We start from the raw sequence: 24,209 nt of genomic DNA on the forward strand, positions 1-24,209 counted from the left end.
GATACCCTCAGAGACAATAGCCAGACAGCCCTACTCCTCCTCCTGGACTTATCAGCGGCATTTGATTTAGTCGATCATACCATTCTCTGTACTCACCTTAGCACTGCATCCCACTTTTCTCAGGAAGCTATAGGCTGGATTCAATCATTCCTCAATAACAGGGCTATGCGCGTTTTTTCCACATCCGCAGCAGCCGTTCCCATCTCAATCACATGCGGCGTGCCCCAGGGATCCTGTGTCTCACCCACCTTTTGCAATATTTTTACGAAACCCTTTTTTTCGATGATCTCGATGATCTGGGTGTCACCTACACTTAATTATGCAGATGACACCCAGATCCTCATACCGCTGAAAGGGAGATTATGATAAGGATTCGGCCTTGGTGAACAGGGTGTACCTCATCATTCAGGCATGGATGGCCTCACATGGCCTATGCCTGAATGATGACAACACTGAGCTCATCATCCTAGGCACAACCCCCAACATCAACAAATTAGGTCACAACTACTCAAGTTTCACCATTGACGGAAACACTATCAAAGTAGCCAAGGAAGTAAAAACGGTAGGTTTTTACCTAGATTCCACCCTGTCCTTTAAAAAACAGGTCAGCTCCATGGCCTCCTCCACAGCCTACACGTGCAAACTCATCAGAGCAGCCAAACCCATCCTCTCCCCTCACAGTTGCATGACCCTGGCCAGAGCCCTTATTCTATCAAAGTTAGATTACTACAATGCCCTCTACATAGGAGCCAATAAATACATCACAAATAAAATCCAAATCCTTCAAAACAATACTCTCAGAGCGGCATTGAGCATCCCCAAAAAAGAGCACATCTCAGACATTAGAAGAGCTCACAATTGGCTCTCGACCAAAGACAAAATTGCCCTGAAAATAGCATCACTTACTCACAAATGTCTTAATAACGCCGCTCCACGATACCTCACCGACAGATTCACCAGATACCCTTCCAACCGCCCCACCAGAACATCCAATTCCAATACCCTCATTGTGCCTAGATACAAACGCTCCAAAACCGGAGGCACCAGCTTTCAGGTTAAAGCAGCACAACATTGGACCTCCCTCTCTCCGGCCCTAAGAATTACCCAAACTTATCCACACTTCAGGCGCAACTACATCCTGTGGATCAAAGAAAAGGACCTCTCACTCATTACACTGCACCAATCCCCACATGCACCTCACCCATCTGATTACACCCCACTACCGATGACACACGACACACCCACTCTGGGTTACAGTGACTTTTTCGAATGCCATATTTCGGAAATGCCATTTTGTCGGCACCAATTTGCTGGGGAAAAAAATGTTGAATGTTTTTTTAAATTAATTTTTTTAAATGGGGGGGTTCCCCCCCAAATCGCTTTTTTTTAAAAACTTTTTTTACTTACGAAACAAAACAAAAAACATATAAAATAAAAAATAATAGATCCGAAGAAAACAAAAATTCGGCAAATTGTTTTCGACAAAATGGTATTTCGAAAATATGTTTTCGAAAATATGACCGGATACCATCCACTCCATGAGTATATATGTATATATTACCTGCATCAGCCATAAATATAATTTGCTTTATTTGTAGATATAATTTGTATCCTTTATATAGTTGTCCCTCTATTTTGTATATTCTTTCGTATATTACTGTACAGCAATGTAACCAAGCTGAAAATATCCTTATTGCCCTTCTGCACCCTGATACCCTCGGGTCTGGCGCGCAATACAAATATTAAAACAAACGACTAATTTCCTCCTTCTCCCCCAACTTCCAGTGCTACGCTGACAATACACAACTTTTCTTCAAACTTCCCACTGCACCCTCCTTCATTCCTGACTGCCTCTCTGCCATCCAGGCCTGGTGCACTGCTAATGACCTCTGCCTCAATGCCAACAAAACTGAGACTCTCCCTATTGGGTCCCCTGCACCATACTTCTTCCCTGCACTCTGGCCTTCCTCCATGAGACCCCTCCTTCCCCCCTACCACTGACGCCAGGAATCTCGGAGTCATCTTTGACTCCTCCCTTTCTTTCATCGTTCTCAAAGGGACTCTACCCTTCCTCATCTTTCTCAGAGACTCAATGTTACCTGTGCTCTGGTGCTCTCCAGCCTAGACTACTGCATTAGCCTCCTCCTTAATCTTCCTTCCTCCACCCTGCAACCCCTCCAGCTAACCCAGAATAAGACAGCAAGACGTATCCTTGGCCTCAAGCCCAGGGGCCACATCTCTCCTGCCCAACAAAGCCTTCGCTGACTCCCGGTCTCCGCACAGATTACATTCAAATCCCTCTGCATCATTGATATCTGGGGCCAGGGTCCACTCTATCTTCAACGCTTCCTGACCAAATACTCCCCTTCTAGACTCCCCTGATCCTCTGGCACCAACTCCCTGAGTGTTAAGCGCTTTGCTAAACCGAGAGCTAGTGGCCGATCACTTTCCTCGGCTGGCTCCCTACTGTGGAACAGCCTCCCTCTCTCTCTCTCTCTCTTCGTCTTGAGCATGACCTCCTTAAATTATGAAAAAGCCTTAAGACCTTTCTCTTTACCTCTTCCTTCTCCTCCTCTCTACCCTAATAATCTTACAGCAGCATGACTGATGTGCAGGTCCCTTATGTGTCCCTGGGCCTTGGCCCCCCACATCTCTCATCCCAGCTGCTATCTTTTTTCTTCTGCACTTACTTGGGCCCACCCTACCCATGGGGGTTTGCACTTACGTTCTTCTTCTCCTCTTAGCACTTCTCCATCAGCATCAATGCACCTATCCCTCCTCCCTCCCCCTCTGCACTTGCACGTTCTGAACACTCACAAGGCATAGTAGGTTTGTCTCCCCTTCCCTTTATTCTCATTCTTTGTTTGTACTATTATTTCAATTATTTATCCTGCTGTAATACATTGCCTACCTCCCTGTCCTCCCCTGTTGCCCTGTGGGCCCTTTGAAACAGTTTTGCTAATCGTATAAGCACCTAACAAGTGATCAATAAATAAAAAATAAATAAAAGAGGAGTGGAATAAAAGTGGTTGAAGGATGGGTAAGACCTCTTACAATATAAGCTACTAATTAGGTGGTATTGAACCCCGGAGTGACTCAATAGGATGCACCCTAACACGAGCGCAAACTCCTGAAGGGGATGTGGGGACAAGGGATCACTGCTTTACATTTGATGGTCTTGTCCTGCTCTGAGACACTTTTGACTGGAGGTACACTCCACAATATGAGACATACTTGGCCGGGACATACCAAATGATGAATGCTTTATTTTTCTGGGGTCCCAGGGTAGCAACCCAGAGTAGGAACGTACTCAAGATATAAATATAATCTTAAATTACTAATGGCAGCAAAGTGGACTACTGCAAGACTGTGGAAGCAACTGCAGCCACCAACGAAACCAATGTGGTTAACAAGGTTTTGGGACATGGTGTCAATGCAACGCTTGTCATATATTTTACAAGGCAAATCCCTTTTGTTTCTGGGTCGCTGGGAGGCATTTCGTAGGGAAGCAGCAAAAGACTGTCTGAATCGTAGGTGTCCTACAAAGGTACAACCATTTGGGCTGGTTCGAACTTGAAGAATGAGGAAATAAACACTGCTCAGAGGGTGGGAGCATACAATCAAATGGTATTCTGGATAATGTACTACGTTGATGATACGAATACAAAATGTTGAAAAGAAATGTGAGAGTCTGTTTGTGTACACAGATGACAATATACAGCACTGTTATTCTGAGTTCCTGTAATTTGTAATCTGCATAATAGCAATGCATATAATTAGGGATATAAGGCATGTAAATGATTTGGAACACATCTTAAATGTAAAGGACAGGTTTCATTGTATTACAGGGACTTTAGACAAATCTACAGTGGAGACTGAACTCAAAGGGACGTTTACGGAACTTCAAAAGGCTTTCTTTCAGCTTGATGGAAGGGAGGCTCCATTACTGTCCCGGGTAGGTGCTACTTCTTACAATCAAATACTCTTCACGTGCTTGTGCAAATGTTGCCTTAAGAATATTTACTGTACAACCAGCAAAAAGGCAAATGTACAATTTTGGAAAATGCTAATATAAGTATTTTCAGAATATAGGCACAAATACTTACACCGGTCATTACTTCTCTCTGTGAAAAAGAACCCTGCAGGAACTTAATGGTAGATGATAGGGTCACCAAGGGAGCCGGGTGCTGCCACAAGCCACATGATGCTGGGCCCAGAGGAAACGCGGGCAAGTATCCTCTGGCTATCACCAGCATGTCAACAGTGAGATGCAGAGACTGCAATATGGTGCAGCTATGCTGCTCTGTCCCTTTAAGAAATCTCTTAGCAATTCATACAAAACGGCATTACAGCGGCCAAAAACCATGGACCCTGGTAATACTAGAGAAACTGATATGGCAAGCTATCTGTTGGCATTTTACACTGACAGTAAGAGTGTATTGACTCTTAAGTACTCGCACTTGTATGTTTACCAGCCAGACACATAGGCATATTTTCTGGCCGATTCATGGAATTAATGTGCGCCGAAAATTCCTGCACAGAGGTGCCAAAACGTGCGATTCGCAGTAAAGTGCGAAAATCGCAGTGCAACTGCGAAAATCGCAGGGAAACCAGCGCACATCGATTCATGGAAGTCCGTGCGCGAGAAAAACATTGGATGTGCGCTGAAAAAGTGCACTGCGCCTGCCGGCGCACAGGTCATCCAATGGCGTGCGCCACGGCCGCTGCGAAATCGCACATAGCGCGGCGCACATTACAAAAGTAGGCGGAACACGGGGCGTAACACTCGGAATGGGGAACAACGCGCGAAAATATGGGTGTCACGGGGGAAGTACAGGAGGCAAGTGCGCGGAATGCCCACACGCTCGCCTACAACTCGTATTCATGGAATCCAATAGGGCAAACCAGCGTACGGTCAAAGACGCGCAAAGGGCCAAACAAGTACGCCACAAGAAAGCAGGCGGTAGCGTCCCTGCGCCTGAAATAAATGTGCGTCAAAATGTGCGCTAACAAAAAGCACCCATATACAGCTATGATGAATGATCCATACAGTGGCCCTCCAGGACAAATGAGGTGCAAAGGGGTACCGACAAACACGGACACCCGCTGTGTGAAAAATAGCGTGTGCGTGTATTACGGGGTTCGCGGGAAGTTCCACACGCGATTGGCCTGGACACGTCTATTCCGGGGTGCGCGGGAAGTTTCACACGCAAATTTGCAGGGTATGTGAATTTCGGTGTGTGGGTGTGAAGTTCCACACGCGAATCCAGCAGCCTACGTGTATTTCGAGGGTGCCGGGGAGTCCCACACGTGAATTGGCCGTGTGGGTCCTCCCAGCTGTTCCCTCTACACCCTCCACGGCCCCTGCAGGCGGCCCACACCACAGGGGACTACCCTAGGCCCCTGCACATATCCCGCAGGCAGCCCATCCACCATGGCCATGCCCCCCAGCCAAACCACATGTCACCTTGCACTACTGCCCACCAGCACCCCTACCTCCCTGCATCCAGGGGCACCCTCCACCAGGCCCCCACTCCTGTCCCCCTGCACCCCCACCCTCCTGCATCCAGGGGCACCCTCCACCAGGCCCCCACTCATGTCTCCCTGCACCCCCACCCCCCCACCAGTCAGGGGCACCCTCCACCAGGCCCCCACTCATGTCCAACTCATGTCTCCCTGCACCCCCACCCCCCAGCACTGTGGTGCACCCTCCACCAGGCCCCCACTCATGTCTCCCGGCACCCCCACCCCCCACCAGTCAGGGGCACCCTCCACCAGGCCCCCACTCATGTCTCCCTGCACCCCCACCCCCCAGCACTGTGGTACACCCTCCACCAGGCCCCCACTCATGTCTCCCTGCACCCCCACCCCCCTGCATTGAGGGGCCCCCTCCACCAGGCCCCCACTCATGTCTCCCTGCACCCCCACCCCCCTGCATCCAGGGGCACCCTCCACCAGGCCCCCACTCATGTCTCCCTGCGCCCCCACCCCCCTGCATCCAGGGGCACCCTCCACCAGGCCCCCACTTATGTCTCCCTGCACCCCCACCCCCCACCAGTCAGGGGCACCCTCCACCAGGCCCCCACTCATGTCCAACTCATGTCTCCCTGCACCCCCACCCCCAGCACTGTGGGGCACCCTCCACCAGGCCCCCACTCATGTCTCCCTGCACCCCCACCCCCCTGCATCCAGGGGCACCCTCCTCCAGGCCCCCACTCATGTCTCCCTGCACCCCCACCCCCCTGCATCCAGGGGCACCCTCCACCAGGCCCCCACTCAAGTCTCCCTGCACCCCCACCCCCCACCAGTCAGGGGCACCCTCCACCAGGCCCCCACTCATGTCCAACTCATGTCTCCCTGCACCCCCACCCCCCATCACTGTGGGGCACCCTCCACAGGGCCCCCACTCATCTCTCCCTGCACCCCCACCCCCAGCCGTGCGATTTGCCTGGGTACGAGTATTCCAGGGGTGCGCAGGTAGTCTCACACGCGATTCCATCAGGGTACGTGTATTTCGGGGTGCGCGGGTAGTCTCACACGCGATTCCATCAGGGTATATGTATCATGGGTCGGCGTGAACTTCCACACGCGATACCAGCAGGGTACGTGTATTTCGGGGTGCGCGGGTAGTCTCACACGCGATTCCATCAGGGTACATGTATCATGGGCCCGCGTGAACTTCCACACGCGATACCAGCAGGGTACGTGTATTTCGGGGTGCGCGGGAAGTTTCACACGCGAATTTGCAGGGTACGTGTATTTCGCTGTGTGCGCGTGAAGTTCCACACGCGACTGGGCCTGTGAGAGTGGGGTACATGTATTCCAGGGGTGGGCGGGAATATTTACTCGCGACTGGGCCTGGGAGAGCGTGTTACATGTATTCCTGGGGTGGGCGGGAAGATTTACATGGTCGCCTACAACGCGCCAAAAAATAAAAGGACCAATCCTGAAACACGTATGCCAGCATGAAGCAGGCGCACGTCCCGCGCAGCATAAAGGAGTGCGCAAACAACAAACAAGCTCAGACGCCAGGATGAATATACCGTTCCTAGCAGCAGTGGCCGTGGGATACCGCAGGAGAAGGAGAAGGATAGTCAGGGCCAGAATCTTCACACCCAGAACCAGCCTATTTGGTATGCCTGATGACCAGGTGTATGGGAGGTACAGGTTTCCACCACACATAATACTCGACCTGGTCAGTGAGTGGGAGGATGATCTCACATAACCCACCCTGTGCTCCCAAGCACTCAGCCCCCTGGAGAAGGTCCTCAATGTACTGCACTTCTTGGCTACCGGATCATTTCAGCGGACAAGTGCCATAGTGGGGGGGGAGTCACAGGCCACGCAGTCACGGTGCCTACACCAGGTTTTGGCCATCATCACTGCACGCCCATCAGTCCGCAGGCACATATACCTGCTCAGAACACCTGCAGAAAGGCAGGCTGTCAGCCACGATTTCTACAGGGTGGCACAATTCCCCAAAGTGCTAGGTGCCATTGATTGCACCCATGTGGCTCTATGTCCCCCCAGGGCATCTGAGCACATCTACAGAAACCGCAAGCACTGGCATTCCATCAACGTCCAGGTAGTATGTGATGCCAAGGGAATCATCACCTCAGTATATGGCAACTATCCAGGGTCCACCCATGACAGCTTCATTTACAGGATGTCAACCCTAAACCGGGACATGGAAGCTGGGCGGCATGGCGATGCATGGCTGCTTGGTGAGTATAAATGCCACAGCACACGCATGCATGACAGATACAGAGTAATGCCAATACCCCACTAATGATCCCCATCACCACCTCCCCAGGGGACAGTGCCTACCCTCTGAGCACCCACATGATGACGCCAATTCGGAACCCCATCACGCCTCCCGAGGTAAGATACAACACAGCCCATATTGCAACCCGGGGCATAGTGGAGCGCACATTCGGAGTGCTCAAGTCACGCTTTCGCTCCCTTGACCGTTCTGGCGGGCAGCTGTTATACGCTCCCCCAGTAGTGTGCAGGATCATAGTGGCAGCATGTGTCCTGCACAATGTTGCAACACGCCGGGGCCTGGCTGTGGACATGGTGGTGCCCCCACATCCCCAACCACATGCACGCCCGCTACGCATGGGAAGGGAAAGGGCACGGGGTGAGGCAGCCCGTACGCAGCTGGTGGCTAATTACTTCACATAGAAAGCACACCCCTGTGGATTGCACACAGCCCTCCACATGCCATCTGACAATCAATGATGACTCAATCTGACAATTATGATGAACAAAGGGACAGTCAACTGTCAGAACCATAGCGGCCTGAGATTGTTCATCTGGAAGTGTCACAATGTGTGCATCCATACATACACAAACACCACCAATGCAGTGTCATCAAAAGACACACTTCCATGCAGCAAAAATGAATACCCACTTGCAAAATACAACATGAGAACAGTGGCATGTCACCCAACCCCTCCCTGGCACGGCCACACAACACACCATGGCCTCTCATGCAATGTGAGAGCAAACAAATGAATCCCCACAACATGCCCCAAGTGTCACCAACTACAGTATCCCTAATGGAAACTGGCCACACATGAAATGCTCACAGTAATGCAGGACCAACAACACACATTACCAAATACTTACCAAGAATACCAATCACCTACACAACCTCCAACCTACCATAAACATGACAGTACGGACTTAAAAAATTGGTAGCCTCACTACCTGATAATGGCAGCACTTCGAACACTTCCAAGTATACAGTGTTAGCGCCACGAAAGAGTGTAGGTGCACTGCTTACAACATGGACTCCAGTCCCAAAGTAGACCGCCTTGTGAAGACATGAGAAATGGACCTGCATATTAGGAGGATGAGATGGATGCAGAGCCACATATCCATACACCATGCAGTGTACAATACAACAACAATATGCACTAGGAATGTATACACAGTATTGACTACAGACTGCCCACACATCAAATGGGAGTCCAACGTCACTGTGTAAGTCAATGTCACTTGGGCACACCCTTTGCAAGCCCATGGAAACGGGAAGCAGGAGGGGTGTGTGTCACACAAACCCAAGCATCTGACCCAAATTCAGGATAAGCCTGCATGTGCCCAGCCACAATACAGCGTATGCCCACGGGAGCCACACAAGGCAACACACTGTCCAAAAAATCAAAAATCAAAAATTAAAAAAAAAAACTAAAAAAAAATCAAAAATGGCCATGAATGGGCCTGGGGGGGGGCACCCAGGAGGTCCGAGGACAGGGTGCACACCAAAACCCACCTGTGTGGATCTTGCAAAAAAAAACACCTCCATGGGCTCATGGCCTGCACGGCTATTCTCCCTATTGTGGGAGAATTGCTGCTGTCGCTCTCCTCACCCTCTGCAGCTGCATCAGGAGGTGGCGGCACCATGGGAGGCAGCCCACGCAAAGCCCTAGTCTGGTCCTCCATGGCAGCAAGCATCCGGGTCTGGAAGGTCTGGTTCTGGAGGATAATTGTGCGTAGGTCCCCATGCAACAACTCACGGGATGCCCGGACGTCCGCCCTAGTTGCCTGCATCTCAGCTGAGAGCGTACGTGTGAGCCGCTCCAGCTGCTGTTCTGTCCTCGTGTTAGCTGAAGCCTCAAGCTGTAACGCTCACCTGATTCCCGCAGAGGCGCCGGTCTTGACTGGGTGAATGCCGTATCTTCAAAGGTGATGTGTAACACACGGTTGGCTCTTTGGGCTGGACCTCTGTGCACTGTATGTCTGACTCGAAGAGTAAGATGTCTGCAGATAGAAAATATGGGATTAATGAACTGGGGTTATTGGGTGCCTCTCTCCTCTTCCCTTTCTCTTCTCCTGTAGAACCCCAAAGGTTAACGCCCTCACCTTAGGTAAGTGAACACCGAGCTCTCCATCTGCCTCGGGGCAGGGTGCCGTAACCAGTTTCTTCACTGGATAAGGGTGCAGGCCTCTTGACCTCAGAGGACTGCTGTCCGTCGTTAACTGCACGAACGGCAAGTTCTGGGCACTTCAAATGTCTTAAAAGTCTTTTGTAATGATATCTCTTGTTTTGCAGGGTTCCGGCGATGGCGGATGGCGGGCTGATGAGAGTTGAGGATCGAACCCGCGTGAGGAATAGAATCGCCTGGAAGCACGTAAGTAAGCGCTTGTAGCCTGCTTCACGATGCGCACTAACTTTCCCTTTTATCTTGCAGGTACAAGTTCGGAGCTTTAGAGAAGCTGAAGGGTGCTGGAATACCCACTGGATTCGGCGTGGGAAGGAGTAATGGCACGTGAGTAATAAAGTTGCCCAATGTCTTTAAACGCACCTTCTTTTGTCTTTCAGATGCGGGATGCAGCGCCGAAGGCCTCCGGAGCGTGCAAAGAGCTGGTAAGCTTTTGTCTTTCAGATGCCGGAATGCAGTGCGAAGACCTCCGGAGCATGCGAAGAGTAGGTAAGCCTTTGTCTTTCAGATGCCGGAATGCAGCGCGAGGCTTTGGTGACAGCCGATGGACCAGGTAAGAGATGCGCTGCCACTGAAGACCGTAGTGCTAACCTGTTCTTTCTTTGTCTTTACAGGTGCTGCTGAAGACTGGATTCCAGGATGGTAAGCCTTTGTACCCTTAGGCCCAGGATCAGAAGCAGAAGACACGATGAGCGTTCTGCTGCAGAGAATGCAGAATAACGCAAAGCAAGATCCATCCATCAGGTGTGGTTTAAATAGCCTCCTGTAGTGCTTAGGTGTCTCCTTCCACAGCCACGCCTAGGTAAGAAAAGAGTTCCTGCTTTCCAGAAGAGTTCCAGTGTTCTGAACCTAGGGAGTGGCTCCTGCCCCACCCAACAGGAAAAGTAGTCCCAAACAGAAGAGGATCAGGGGTTCAACTGGCAGGTAAGTAAGCAGCATGGTCTGCTGCAGGTAAGTCCACCCAAGCATTATGAGCCCGGCGCTTCCAGCGCTGGGACTGGGCATCTTTATGAGCCTGGTGCCACTGGCGCCAGGACATGGTCCAAAAGGTCCCAATTGGGACTGGCTGGCACTCGGAACCGGGGTTATGGGTCTGCTTCCAAGGGAGTCGGGCAAGTCCTGATCTTTTGGAAGCAGAGATCATGACAGCACCCCCCCTCAAGGCCCCTCCCAAACCGGGCTTCTCCGGGGGTTTGGGCTTGTTAGGAAATGTTCGATGAAATCTTTTGATTAGACGAGGTGCGTGGACATATTCTGCAGGTTCCCAGGATCTTTCTTGGGGACCGTAGCCTTTCCAGTCAATCAGGTAAAATAGTTTAGATTTGGAGATCTTGGAATCCAGGATGCTTTTGACTTCAAACTCGAGTTTTCCATCAACTAGAATAGGTTTTGGAGATGTAGTTAGTCGGGTTTGAGGTTGCACGGGTTTTAATAGAGAGACGTGGAAGACCGGATGTATCTTCATGTGAGGGGGCAAGTCCAACTTGACCGCTACTGGATTTACTATGGTAGTGATGGAATAGGGACCAAGGTATCTTGGGTTGAATGTGCGTGGTCCTTTTAGAGGTAGATATTTGGTGGACAACCAGACTTGATCTCCTACTTGATATTGGGGGGCTTCCTTCCGATGTTGGTCTGCTCCTTTCTTGTATTGTTCTTTAGCCCTTTGAAGGTGAGAAACGGCTTCCTTAAAGGCTTGGGTTATTGTAGAATGCAGGTGGTCTACTGCTGGTGTTCCAAGATCTTGGAGTGGATCCAACTCCGATGTTCGAGGGTGACTACCGTATAAAAGAAAAAACGGGGTCTTCCCAGTTCCCGAGTGGACAGAGTTATTGTAGGCATATTCGGCTATCCAAAGGATATCTTTCCAAGTTTTTTCAGTTTGTTGTAGCATGCAGCGCAAATACTGTTCCAGAGTTTGATTGGTCCTCTCGGTTTGTCCGTCGGTTTGAGGGTGGTGGCTGGTCGAAAGTCTCACATCAATTTGAGCCGACCGACAGCAACTTCGCCAAAAATGAGAAATAAATTGACTACCTCGATCCGAAATTAGAACTGAAGGAAAACGTGCAGTCGGACGATGTTTTCGAGAAATTCTCGGGCCAGAGTTGCTGCTGTTGGTAAACCTTTGAGTGGAATGAAATGCGCCATCTTGGAGAATAGGTCCACGATTACTAGGATCGTATTGTATCCGGAGCATGGAGGTAGATCGGTGATGAAGTCCATAGAAAGCGTATGCCAAGGGCGAGGCGGGATGTCAATAGGGCGTAAGAGGCCGGCTGGTTTTTCCTTTTGACTCTTGTTTTGGGCGCATACTCCACAGGACATTATAAAGTCTCTGATATCTTTTTTCCAAGGCGGCCACCAGAAGTAGCGCTTGATCTTTTCCGAGGTCTTGGTCATACCGGGATGTCCTTCCATTAAAGAATCGTGATAACAAGAGATTACCTTTTTCTGTAAATCTGTGCTGGGCAGGTATAACCGTTCTTGGAAATATAATAGGTTGTCCTTCACCGTAAAGTCCTTTCCCTGCAGATGCCAATTCTGTATGTCTGCTGGAGTTACCAGTAGCCTGGCTTTATCCTTAACTTCCTCTATGGATTGTGTGGCGATTACACCTAGAATTCTTTGTTCGGGAATGATAGGTACAGGTTTAGGATTGATCAAATGTTCTTCCACTCCCATCCGAGAAAGGGCATCAGCTTTACCGTTTTTTGTACCAGGTCGATAGGTAATTATGAAGTCAAACTCGGCAAAGAATAGTGCCCAACGGAGTTGCCTAGAGGATTGAGCTTTTGCGGTTTTCAAATATTGCAGGTTTCGGTGATCTGTAATCACAGTAACGGTGTGTCGGGCCCCCAGAAGATAATGCCGCCAAGCCTTAAAGGCGGACTTGATAGCTAGAAGTTCCTTATCAGTAATAGTGTAATTGATTTCAGGAGGCGAGAATTTGCGGGACCAAAATGCCACGGGATGCAACTGATTGGTTACTGGGTCCTTTTGTGATAGAACTGCCCCCATGGCAAGGCTCGAAGCATCAGTTTCAACGATGTAGGGGAGTTCTGGGCGAGGATGTTTTAAGATCGGTGCAGAGATAAATCTAGTCTTCAAATTCTGGAAAGCTTGTTCCGCCTCGGTAGACCATTCAAAACGTTTGTTTTTCTTTAACAAGGCGGTGATGGGCTGGACTATTCGAGAGAATTCGGGGATAAACCTGCGGTAAAAGTTAGCGAAGCCTAACATGCTTTGAACACCTTTTACGGAGGATGGCGATGGCCATTTGAGAATTGCATCGACCTTCTTTGAATCCATACGCACTCCGCTAGGTGATAATATGAATCCCAAGAATTCAACTTCAGTCACGTTGAAAACACATTTTTCCAACTTAGCGAAAAGTTTGTGTTGACGCAATCTCTCGAGGACCATTTTCACGTGTTTCCGATGTTCAGTTTCCGATGAAGAATAAACGAGGATGTCGTCAATGTAAACAACAACACACACATCTATGAGCTCTCTGAGGACATCGTTCATAAAATATTGAAAGGCGGCCGGGGCATTGCAAAGTCCGAAGGGCATGACCTGATATTCAAATAGCCCATACTTGGTGCGGAAGGCCGTCTTCCATTCATCGCCCTCTTTTACTCGTACCAAGTGGTAGGCTCCTCTAAGATCCAGCTTTGTATATATGCATGCTTTTCTGATTTGGTCCAGGAGTTCAGGGATCAAAGGTAACGGATATCTATTCTTAACGGTGATCTGGTTCAGGGCGCGATAATCTATACAAGTTCTAAGGTCCCCTTCTTTTTTTGGAACGAAGAACAAAGCTGAGGAAGCAGGGGACTTGGAAGGACGAATAAACCCATTCGCTAGGTATTGATCCAGGTATTGTCGGAGGTGAAGATTCTCAGGCTCGGTGAGGGCATAAATTCTACTACAAGGAGGAGTAGATCCAGGTATCAGGTCTATCTGGCAGTCATAAGACCTATGAGGAGGTAGAGAGTTAGCCTGATCCTTCCGGAAAACATCTTGGAATTCTAGGTATTCAGGAGGTAACTGGGGAGCCTCCGAGGAAATTGCTGCCAGTGCAACACCAGGTCGAGGGTGACAAGTAGAGACACATTCTGGAAACTGAACCGTTCTTGCTCGCCAATCGATCTGAGGATTGTGCTTCTCTAACCAAGGAATTCCTAGAATAATCTGGAACTGAGGGGCCTTGATCACATCGAACACGATCTTCTCATGGTGTCCATCTTGACTTATTAGCGTCACTTCTTGGGTGGTATGCGTTACTGGTCCGGAGGCTATCTCCGTACCATCCACCGTAGTAATGACGTCCTTTACAGCCTTTGGACAAAGAGTCAGATTCATCCTCAAAACCATTTCATGATCCACATAATTGCCGATGGCACAGCTGTCGACGTAAGCTTCAATCGCATGCAATCGATCCGGATGTTCAGGGCTAATGAGGACCATAGGTATCACGAAATGCGAGGTCACGGAACTGGTTTTAACGCTCGGCAAGAGGACCTCTATTCTTGTCGGGCGAGGTCGTTTCCCTGCTCAGAGTTTGTGACCCTGGTAACTGCAGCTCCTACTGCCTTCTTGGCTGGTTTCACCGGACAGTCTCGAAGAAAGTACCCCGAGTTTCCGCAATAGAGGCATAATTGCAGCTGTTTTCTCCTTTCCCGCTCCTTTTGTGTTAGTGGTCCTTTCAGGCCCCCTATTTGAATGGGTTGCCCGGAGTCTACTCCTTTGGTAGGAGTTGGTGATTTGGAAAATACTCGAGCATCAAACTTGGAACGATCGGCCTTCCTGTTCTGCAGTCTGTGGTCAATTTGAACGACTAAGTCAATATAGTCCGAACAGTCTTGCGGGGGATTCACTACTTAGGCTAACACATCTTTGAGCTCTCCACATAGACCTCTATAAAACAGCGTAATCCTTTTGTCCTCAGGCCATCGAGTTTCCACTATCAGTCTGTTGAAAGACGCATTATAAGCCAAAAGGTCTTGATTACCCTGTCGCAATGAAAGGAGCTCATTGTCCAAGGCCTGCCCCTGTGAATGTCTTGCAAACAGTTTTTCCATACTGAGCTGAAAAGCTTGAAAATCATGGAGAACCGGATCATCTTGATTAACTAGAGGGATCGACCAGTCTGCCGCATTGCCACTAAGATACGAAAGCACGAAAGCTACCTTAGCTTGATCAGTTGGAAAGGCTGCTGGCCGGCATAAGAAGTGCAACCGGCACTGGTTAATAAATACTGCAAACCTCTTTGGGTCACCAGAAAATCGTTCGGGCGGAGCCAGAGGTACATTCCCAGGTAGGTTGATCTGCACTGGGTTCGTAGAGGATGTTGAAGGAAGATTTGCCCCTGATGCGGGTAACGGGGTTTGTCCGGCTTGTGACTGTAGCAATTGTCTAGCGAGATCGTCTGTTCAATCCTTGGAAATAATGAGTTCCCTTCTTAGAGCATTCGTTTCCTGACGGGCTGCATGCACTTCTGCTCTTAGTTCCCCAAGTAACTGGGCTAGCTGGTCGGTATCCGAGGTTTCCATAGCGCCTGGGTGGGAGTTTTGCGGTAGGCTTTGCGTTCTGTAACGCTCACCTGATTCCCGCAGAGGCGCCGGTCTTGACTGGGTGAATGCCGTATCTTCAAAGGTGATGTGTAACACACGGTTGGCTCTTTGGGCTGGACCTCTGTGCACTGTATGTCTGACTCGAAGAGTAAGATGTCTGCAGATAGAAAATATGGGATTAATGAACTGGGGTTATTGGGTGCCTCTCTCCTCTTCCCTTTCTCTTCTCCTGTAGAACCCCAAAGGTTAACGCCCTCACCTTAGGTAAGTGAACGCCGAGCTCTCCATCTGCCTCGGGGCAGGGTGCCGTAACCAGTTTCTTCACTGGATAAGGGTGCAGGCCTCTTGACCTCAGAGGACTGCTGTCCGTCGTTAACTGCACGAACGGCAAGTTCTGGGCACTTCAAATGTCTTAAAAGTCTTTTGTAATGATATCTCTTGTTTTGCAGGGTTCCGGCGATGGCGGATGGCGGGCTGATGAGAGTTGAGGATCGAACCCGCGTGAGGAATAGAAGCGCCTGGAAGCACGTAAGTAAGCGCTTGTAGCCTGCTTCACGATGCGCACTAACTGCCCCTTTTATCTTGCAGGTACAAGTTCGGAGCTTTAGAGAAGCTGAAGGGTGCTGGAATACCCACTGGATTCGGCGTGGGAAGGAGTAATGGCACGTGAGTAATAAAGTTGCCCAATGTCTTTAAACGCACCTTCTTTTGTCTTTCAGATGCGGAATGCATTCCGAAGGCCTCCGGAGCGTGCGAAGAGCTGGTAAGCTTTTGTCTTTCAGATGCCGGAATGCAGTGCGAAGACCTCCGGAGCATGCGAAGAGTAGGTAAGCCTTTGTCTTTCAGATGCCGGAATGCAGCGCGAGGCGTTGGTGACAGCCGATGGACCAGGTAAGAGATGCGCTGCCACTGAAGACCGTAGTACTAACCTGTTCTTTCTTTGTCTTTACAGGTGCTGCTGAAGACTGGATTCCAGGATGGTAAGCCTTTGTTCCCTTAGGCCCAGGATCAGAAGCAGAAGACACGATGAGCGTTCTGCTGCAGAGAATGCAGAATAACGCAAAGCAAGATTCATCCATCGGGTGTGGTTTAAATAGCCTCCTGTAGTGCTTAGGTGTCTCCTTCCACAGCCACGCCTAGGTAAGAAAAGAGTTCCTGCTTTCCAGAAGAGTTCCAGTGTTCTGAACCTAGGGAGTGGCTCCTGCCCTACCCAACAGGAAAAGTAGTCCCAAACAGAAGAGGATCAGGGGTTCAACTGGCAGGTAAGTAAGCAGCATGGTCTGCTGCAGGTAAGTCCACCCAAGCATTATGAGCCCGGCGCTTCCAGCGCTGGGACTGGCCATCTTTATGAGCCTGGTGCCACTGGCGCCAGGACATGGTCCAAAAGGTCCCAATTGGGACTGGCTGGCACTCGGAACCGGGGTTATGGGTCTGCTTCCAAGGGAGTCGGGCAAGTCCTGATCTTTTGGAAGCAGAGATCATGACACAAGCTCAACCAGAGTTGCCCTGAGCTGACGGAGTTCCACCCTCAGGGCTTCCCTGTGGCCCTGGGACTCAATGGAAATGGCTTCCCGCAGAGTCTCCAGTGCCGCCCGCCTGTCCCTGTCGGACGCCAACATGTCCTCCCTGTGTGACTGGCTAATGGAGTCTGTTGCCTGCTGTAGTTGTTCAATTAGCCTTTCTTGGGGGACAATGGAAGTGGCCACCCTATCCATGGCCTGAGCCATCATCTCAGTTGATGCTGCCTGTTGGTTTGCCATACCGTATATGGATTGCTCCCATGCGGTATTGCCAGGTGGCGTACGGCCACCGCGTCGGCGGGCACCACACCTGTCTGGGGCAAGGCGAACTGCGCCTTGCTGTGCCGGCACTGCCTGAGGCTGCAGGACTGCATTCCCCCTCTGATCTGCTGGCCCAGGAACAGGATCAGATGTAGCGGAGTGTGACCCTGCATCCGTAACCACCAAAGGCGGACCTACCAACACTGACATCCCCATTGAGGGTTCTACCCCTGGTGCAGGTGGGTTGGACAGTACAGAATCCCTCCCAGAAACACTTACCTGCAACGCAACATAGGTCTCATCATCCGAATCGACACATGAATAGAGCTCGGGGGAGGTGCACCCAGAGACACCCCTTGAGATGACGGCCTGCAGCAAGTGTGGGTTCTCACCCACCACCACACCACATCCCTCACTGGTGCCCGGTCGGGCCTGAGACCCCTCCTGGGTCTGCACCATCTCCACAACCCCAGCTGTATCAAGTGCGTCATCCCCTGCAAAGACATGAAAGAAAAGAAATGGGAACAGGCATTAGCAACATGGAACACAATTAGGGTTGAGAAGCAACAGAAACAGTACTTCAATGACACATGTACCACATGACTATAACCCTCCCATGCATGCACTGTCACTGCGCATGAAGGGGAGGCAAATGGCACACATTGATGACACCAAGATGGAAGACCAACACATTTGCTGCATGCTGCCTAGCAGTGCCATCACACATTGGCCTGTGATTGGCGTGTCCAATACACATACATGACACATGCCATCACACAGGTGGCATGTACCCTAGCCATGTCACACATGTGACGATATGACTGAGAAATGCCTAGTGAAAGTGGTGGAATGCAGACAATCAGCCTGAATGAACACAGAATAACATGCAACTATGTTGTGGCAAGATGACAATTCAAGGGCAACTGGCATGAGGTTGGGCTGAATGTCTACTGTTGCCAGAAGGGATACTGCAACACCCAAATCCTGGTGCGCAGAATGTATTGGATGAAGCACATGGGTGACCCAAACCACTCAGGCACACACCCCCTCATCTAGCACTCAATCAGAAGCACTCACACACATACCATGCACATGGATGACACACACATGCATGTGCACTCAACGGACAATGCCTCGTAATCTGGCAGGTCTCCCACGCCTTGGATCTGTTCCTCCGTGACGTAGGTCCCAGCAACATACTCATGTGGAGTGAGTTCTATGTCCTCTGCCAGAGACCCACCTCCAGTCACTAGAGTTGCGGCATGACTTGAGGCCAGCTTTTTCTTTGCCCTGCGCTTAAGGTCATTCCAGCGCTTGTAGCAATCATTAGCTGTGCGCCTCACGAATCCAAGGGCGCTTATGAGTTCCGCAATGGTCTGCCAGTGTGCCTGACGTTGTGCAGGTGTGGTCTTGCATCCTGCAGTAATCACCATTTCGCTGTCATGTGCGGACACATACTCCACAAGTTCATCAAGTTCGACCTGATTGAAGCTGGGCTTCCTTGGTGGGCCGGACTGTGTAGCCGTGTCTGGGGCGTCAGCCTGTACTGGACGAGCACTCTTCCTCTTCTGCTTGGAAGGTGGTGGTGATACTGAGTGTCCTATGCCACTCTGGACACTAGGGGCAGGAGCCCCGGTGGACTGTGGACTAGGAGTGTGGGAATGAACACTCACCATGGGACTTGGTGCAGGCATTAGCTGAAGTGTGATGTAGTCAGGGGGAACGTCAGCAGGATGGACTAGGAACGACACTGTCCTGGCTGGGACACTCAGAGCTGGGGTGGATGGAGCCGCAGCTGCCCCTGCAGCCTCCCCACCCTGCCTACTCGGGGCAGGAGATGACATAGCTGCCCCTGATCCACGTGGGCTGGTGACACCAACGTGCACCGCCACACCTGGCCTAGACCTGCTGACCTGGAAGTCAACCATGGAGTCACCCAGTGCCAGGTCTGGTGCCACAATGGGCTGGTCCAACAAGGGCTGAGCAGGGATGGTGTCAGCCACGTTACTCTCAACCAGGGGGGGGCATGGGTGTCCCTGACTGGTCACCCACACATGGGGGGCTAGGGGCTCCCTGCAAGTCCTGGCCACGTCCCCTACCATATCCACCACGGCCACCTCTTGTGGCTCGCCCACCTTTGCCACCCTTACCGCGTGCTTGCCTCCCAACCATGGCACTGATGTAGTTGTGCGTATGGGAGTTGCAGTAAACTATTGTCCTGGGCAATTGGGGGTCAAAGGGGTAGGGTACTAGATGGAATTCATACCCTAGTGCTCTATCAAGGCTGTATGTGCCCCCTGCGGGAAGATGACAGGTCACGCAACGCACAGGCACCCCGAAAAAGGGAGATAATGTGCACGCAATCCCTCCTAGACCACGTGCGTGGAAAAAAAAACCTGCACTACGCTGTGGCACCCAGAAACACAAAAAGGAAAGTATGCGGGTCACACGCAGCCTAGACTGACCTCTGAAGGGGTAGGCAACACACGGGGCAAGCACAGATGTCAAATACGTGCGCGACTCACCGTCTACCAGGAAAAATCGCGTGTAAAATATGCGCGTGTGCGTGTTGGCAACACCCCCGCCAAAAGAAGAATTGTACGCTGTCTAAGGAGACAGGACAACAGGAGAAGTGAACGCTGTTTGAGGAAATAGGCCCAGGAAAAAGACAAGAAGAGAAAAAGCTGTCAGAAGTAACAGGGAGTACGAACTTGGAACGCTGTGAAGTAAATCGAGTGTGAACCGACAAGAAGTACAGATTTCAGCCACTCGCTCTCCACGAAAAGCACGTACAAGGAAATGGCGTTCTACACGCACCTTTTAAACATGTCCACACGTCCAGCGTCACTTCCGCGTGAACGCGCTAAGGCCCCATCCTCCAATTACACGCGCTGACACTCTGACGTGCAGTTATTGGACGTGTAACATGCACCCGTGTACAGGGAAACACCCGCGCACGCACGTCACAGACGCGCATACGCGCTGTTGGCCTTTGGGCCAATTAATTCGCGTACGTGTGCTGACACGCTTACGCGCTAAGGCCCTTTTCTCGAATTACACGCAGATGTGCTGGATTTTCACATGCCAAATCACTCCGTATCAAGCTGGCCACGCGTAAGCACACGGAAGACCACGCTCCTGCCCAGAAGGCCGAATTACTGCCCCCCAGAGCCCCGAGCACACTCCCACCTGCCATCTGCTGCTGCCTGATTGCCTGCTTCCCACGTGCCCTGCCATTTGCTGCCTGCACATCAGCCAGGGGTGCTGTTGCTGTGACCACCCCTGCTGGAAAACGAAGACTCCCGACTGGGATTCCATCGCTCCACAGCCCAGCCCCAGGACCCAGTTGCCCACCCACTCCTGCCTCTGGGGTTGTCATGTCGGGCACTGCAACATCTGGCACCACTGAAAACCCCCGGCCAGAGAGGCAAAGGGGCACCAGCTTCACTGCCACCGTGGTGGAAGTCCTGGGGCAGTATGATGCCCTCCTCAGAAGTTTGCGCGCCGACAAGGAAGGACGGACTCGGATCTGGACGGGCATCGTGACTGCCATCAACGCGGAGAGGGTGGCAGTCCGCGACTTCCAACATGTCAAGAAGCGCTGGGAGGACTTCAGGTCCAGGACCCTCAACAAGGCCCGGCGCCTCTTAAAGGCAGCGGATGCTAAGGGGCGCCGGGGATACTTGTCGGACGATCAGATGAGGGTCCTGGAACGCATATCCCCAGCGCTCCACGTCCAGGTCCTTGAGAGGCAGACCCGTCTGGAGTCGAGCGGTAAGTGTACATGCATCATGATTGTAAGCTGTGCGTGTGGTGATGTGCCAGTAGTGTGCAGGTTGCACATCTGTTTGTATGGGGCCGAGTATGGGTGGGGGTGTACACGGCCGTGAGGCTAACACTTGCGAGGGCTGTCATGTGTGAGACATGGATGGTGCTTGTGTGTGTAGGCTTGCATGCCAAATGCAGTTGTGTGGGCACACATGTTTGGATGAATGTGTATGTAAGTAGGCATGTTTGTGATGTCACGCATGTATGTTGTTTTCAGCTGCATGTATCAGCACTGTGTACATGTGCATGTGTGTGTATTTGACAAGGGTGCAACAGTGATGCAACATGGATGCATGTGACAGCGGGATGTGGAAGCCTGATTGGCAGATGTGACATGGATGCCCATCTGAACACTGCGACAGTTGGCAGAGGTGTACACATGCATGCAAGTGTGGTGGTGTGTGTGCATGTGTAGTGCACTCCCTGTGTTGCATGTGATGTCTGGCTCACCTTTGCCTGCTCATGCTGTTGTGTGTGTATGGATGGTGCTGGCAGTTGCGATATGGCTGTGGTATGGCTCATGTGTGCGAGTTGAAATGACATGTGTGTTGGCGATTGTGATGCCATGTCTGAGGTTTGCCAATGCCACTCATGTACAACTGTCATGTGTGTATGTGTCCATTGTACAGTGCCCTGATGCCTGTGTTTTATTTCTCCCTGTCTGCAGCGTCAACTGATGAAGAGGGCAGAGAGGGTGCTGTGGAGCACAGCGGCGGGGATTGCACCGCCAGCCGGAGACGCAAGGCCCGGCTCTCCTCCCAGGTTGTGATCTCGTCGGGGAGTGAGGAGTCCGGTGCCGCGTCCCAGGCCGCAGCTGCCGGGGGGAGGTCCAAGAGGCGGAGGTCGGAGTTGGACTCCTCGGCAGCAGAAGGGGCAGCTGGGACCCCACAGGGCCCAACGGGGGAAGATGGCATGGAGTCATCCAGGTTGGTGGGGGGTTTGGTGGAGGAGGAGGTCGTGCAAGCAACAGAGACGGGGTCTGGAGGTGGGGATTCCACTGGTGCTAGTGGTGCAGTGCAGGACCAGAGACAGGAGGCAGCACAGGCCGCCGCGGAGGTGCATGTGTGCAATCCTGTCCCTGATCCTGTCACTGCATCATCTTGCACCAGCAGGGATGCCTACATCCAGACCCGTTTTCAGGCAGGGGATGAGCTCACAACAACTGGCCTTCCTCTGCCTGCAGACGTGGCTATCTGGGTCCGGGTTGAGCCTGTCCTGACTGGTGTGGCGTCAACGGGCCATGCGAGGTGACCTATAGTCTTTTCATGAGGAGACTGCACGTCATCTCGAATGGCTCTTTGACCGCGTCGGCCTACTGGGACAGGTCACCCAGGCCGGATTCCTCCGTTTGATGGGGCTTGCTCAGACCCCCTCCTCAACTGAACCCCCTATGCGCCAGTCGTCCTCTGTGCCATCTTCCTACCCATTAGTCACCTGGGTGCCCTGTGGAGCTGCCTCTGACGGTGCGGCCAGGCTGGTGGAGGAGGAGGCATCCCTGCCACAGTCGGGAGTCGGATGTCCAGCAGGGGTGGCCACATCAACGACTGCACCCCAGCCGGTGGAGGATGTGCAGGAGCCAGGGCACGGGCAGAGGCACAGCAGCAGCAGCAACGAGGTGGGAGCCATGATGGCTCGGGGCCTTCGATATCGGAGGTACAGACATCGGCCGGAGGGCAGGAGGACCCAGGACGGGAAGTGTCTTCGGTGTGGCAGCAGTTGGACCACGCCATAGATGCGGAGCGGCAGCGGGCGGAAGAGGCACGGCTCACGATGGTCAGGGCGGAGAACTCCATGCGGAGGGCCCTGAGGTGGGCCGAGTGCCTCGAGGCAATCCGCAGGGAGTTGGAGGTGAACATGTCGACGGCCCTGCGGACCCTCGGGGCCATGGAGGAGGACCGCCTCCGGGACATTGAGCAGGAGTTTGATGATGCCCTGGCCCGGAACATCCCAAAATGAGCCGTCGGACTAGCCCGCTGCCCTTGTAAATAGTTCTGTAGTTAGTGTTAGGTTTCCTTTGGTTTTGCATTTTTTTTGGACCTTTTGGACAATGGGCCACATTTTTGTATATAGTTTTTTTTATTAGGTAGTGTTAGTAGATCGGTTTCATTTCTTTTGTTGGGATCATGGACCCTGGATTGTTTATCTGTATATAGTTGACTGTTGGATTTTCATTTTTTTTTTATGATTTACCCATGGAGCAATGGTTTTCGATTTTAATTTTCCATTGGATTTACTTTTGTGAACTGTGACTTTGGACACCTTTCGTTTGGATTATGATTTGTGGTTTTACATTATTTCACAGACATGCTGCTTTTTTTTTTAATTCCCATTTTTGTTTGTTTATTTTTGATTCAATTTATGTTGCTTTTAATACATATTTTTTCTTCAAACTTCAATGTGTAGTATCATCTCATTGGTTTCATGCATATCATGATATGGGTTTTGACATTCACTGACACCCATTGTGTGTATGTGAGGGACATGTGTTCATTTAGAAACTTGCCATTGGGGTTCTATCATGTAATTGCCATTTCTAAGTGGGTGGATGCAATACTCGGGTGGGTGTTTGGCATTTGGAGGCTGCCCATAAGGGCCAGGGATCTAGGTTGTGATGACATGTTGGCTGGGGGACATGAGTGGGGGCCTGGTATAGGGTGCCCCTGACTGGTGGGGGGTAGGGGTGCTGGGAGACATGAGTGGGGGCCTGGGGGAGGGTGCCCTTGGATGCAGGCGGGTGGGGGTGCAGGGGGACATGAGTGGGGGCCTGGTGGAGGGTGCCCCTGGATGCAGGGGGGTCGGGGTGCAGGGAGACATGAGTGGGGGCCTGGTGGAGGGTGCACCACAGTGCTGGGGGGTGGGGGTGCAGGGAGACATGAGTTGGACATGCGTGGGGGTCTGGTGGAGGGTGCCCCTGGATGCAGGGGGTGGGGGTGCAGGGAGACATGAGTGGGGGCCTGGTGGAGGGTGCCCCTGGATGCAGGGGGGTGGGGGTGCAGGGAGACATGAGTGGGGGCCTGGTGGAGGGTGCCCCTGACTGGTGGGGGTTTGGGGGTGCTGGGAGACATGAGTTGGACATG

At 51.6% G+C, this 24,209-nt stretch overlaps 1 protein-coding gene across 3 annotated transcripts in view; it reads left to right on the forward strand.

Moving 5' to 3' along the window:
* Positions 1-24,209, forward strand: part of NUDT13 (nudix hydrolase 13) — a 1,386,901-nt gene that overhangs the window by 908,432 nt on the left and 454,260 nt on the right. For all 3 annotated transcript variants that reach the window (XM_069610536.1, XM_069610534.1, XM_069610535.1), the window contains one exon: positions 3,849-3,955. In XM_069610536.1, coding sequence (XP_069466637.1) covers positions 3,849-3,955 — 107 coding nt within the window. The remainder of the gene's footprint in view (positions 1-3,848; positions 3,956-24,209) is intronic.

This window comes from Ambystoma mexicanum, chromosome 8 (assembly GCF_040938575.1).
Source record: "Ambystoma mexicanum isolate Mex_15411 chromosome 8, UKY_AmexF1_1, whole genome shotgun sequence".
Classification (NCBI taxonomy): Eukaryota; Metazoa; Chordata; class Amphibia; order Caudata; family Ambystomatidae; genus Ambystoma; species Ambystoma mexicanum.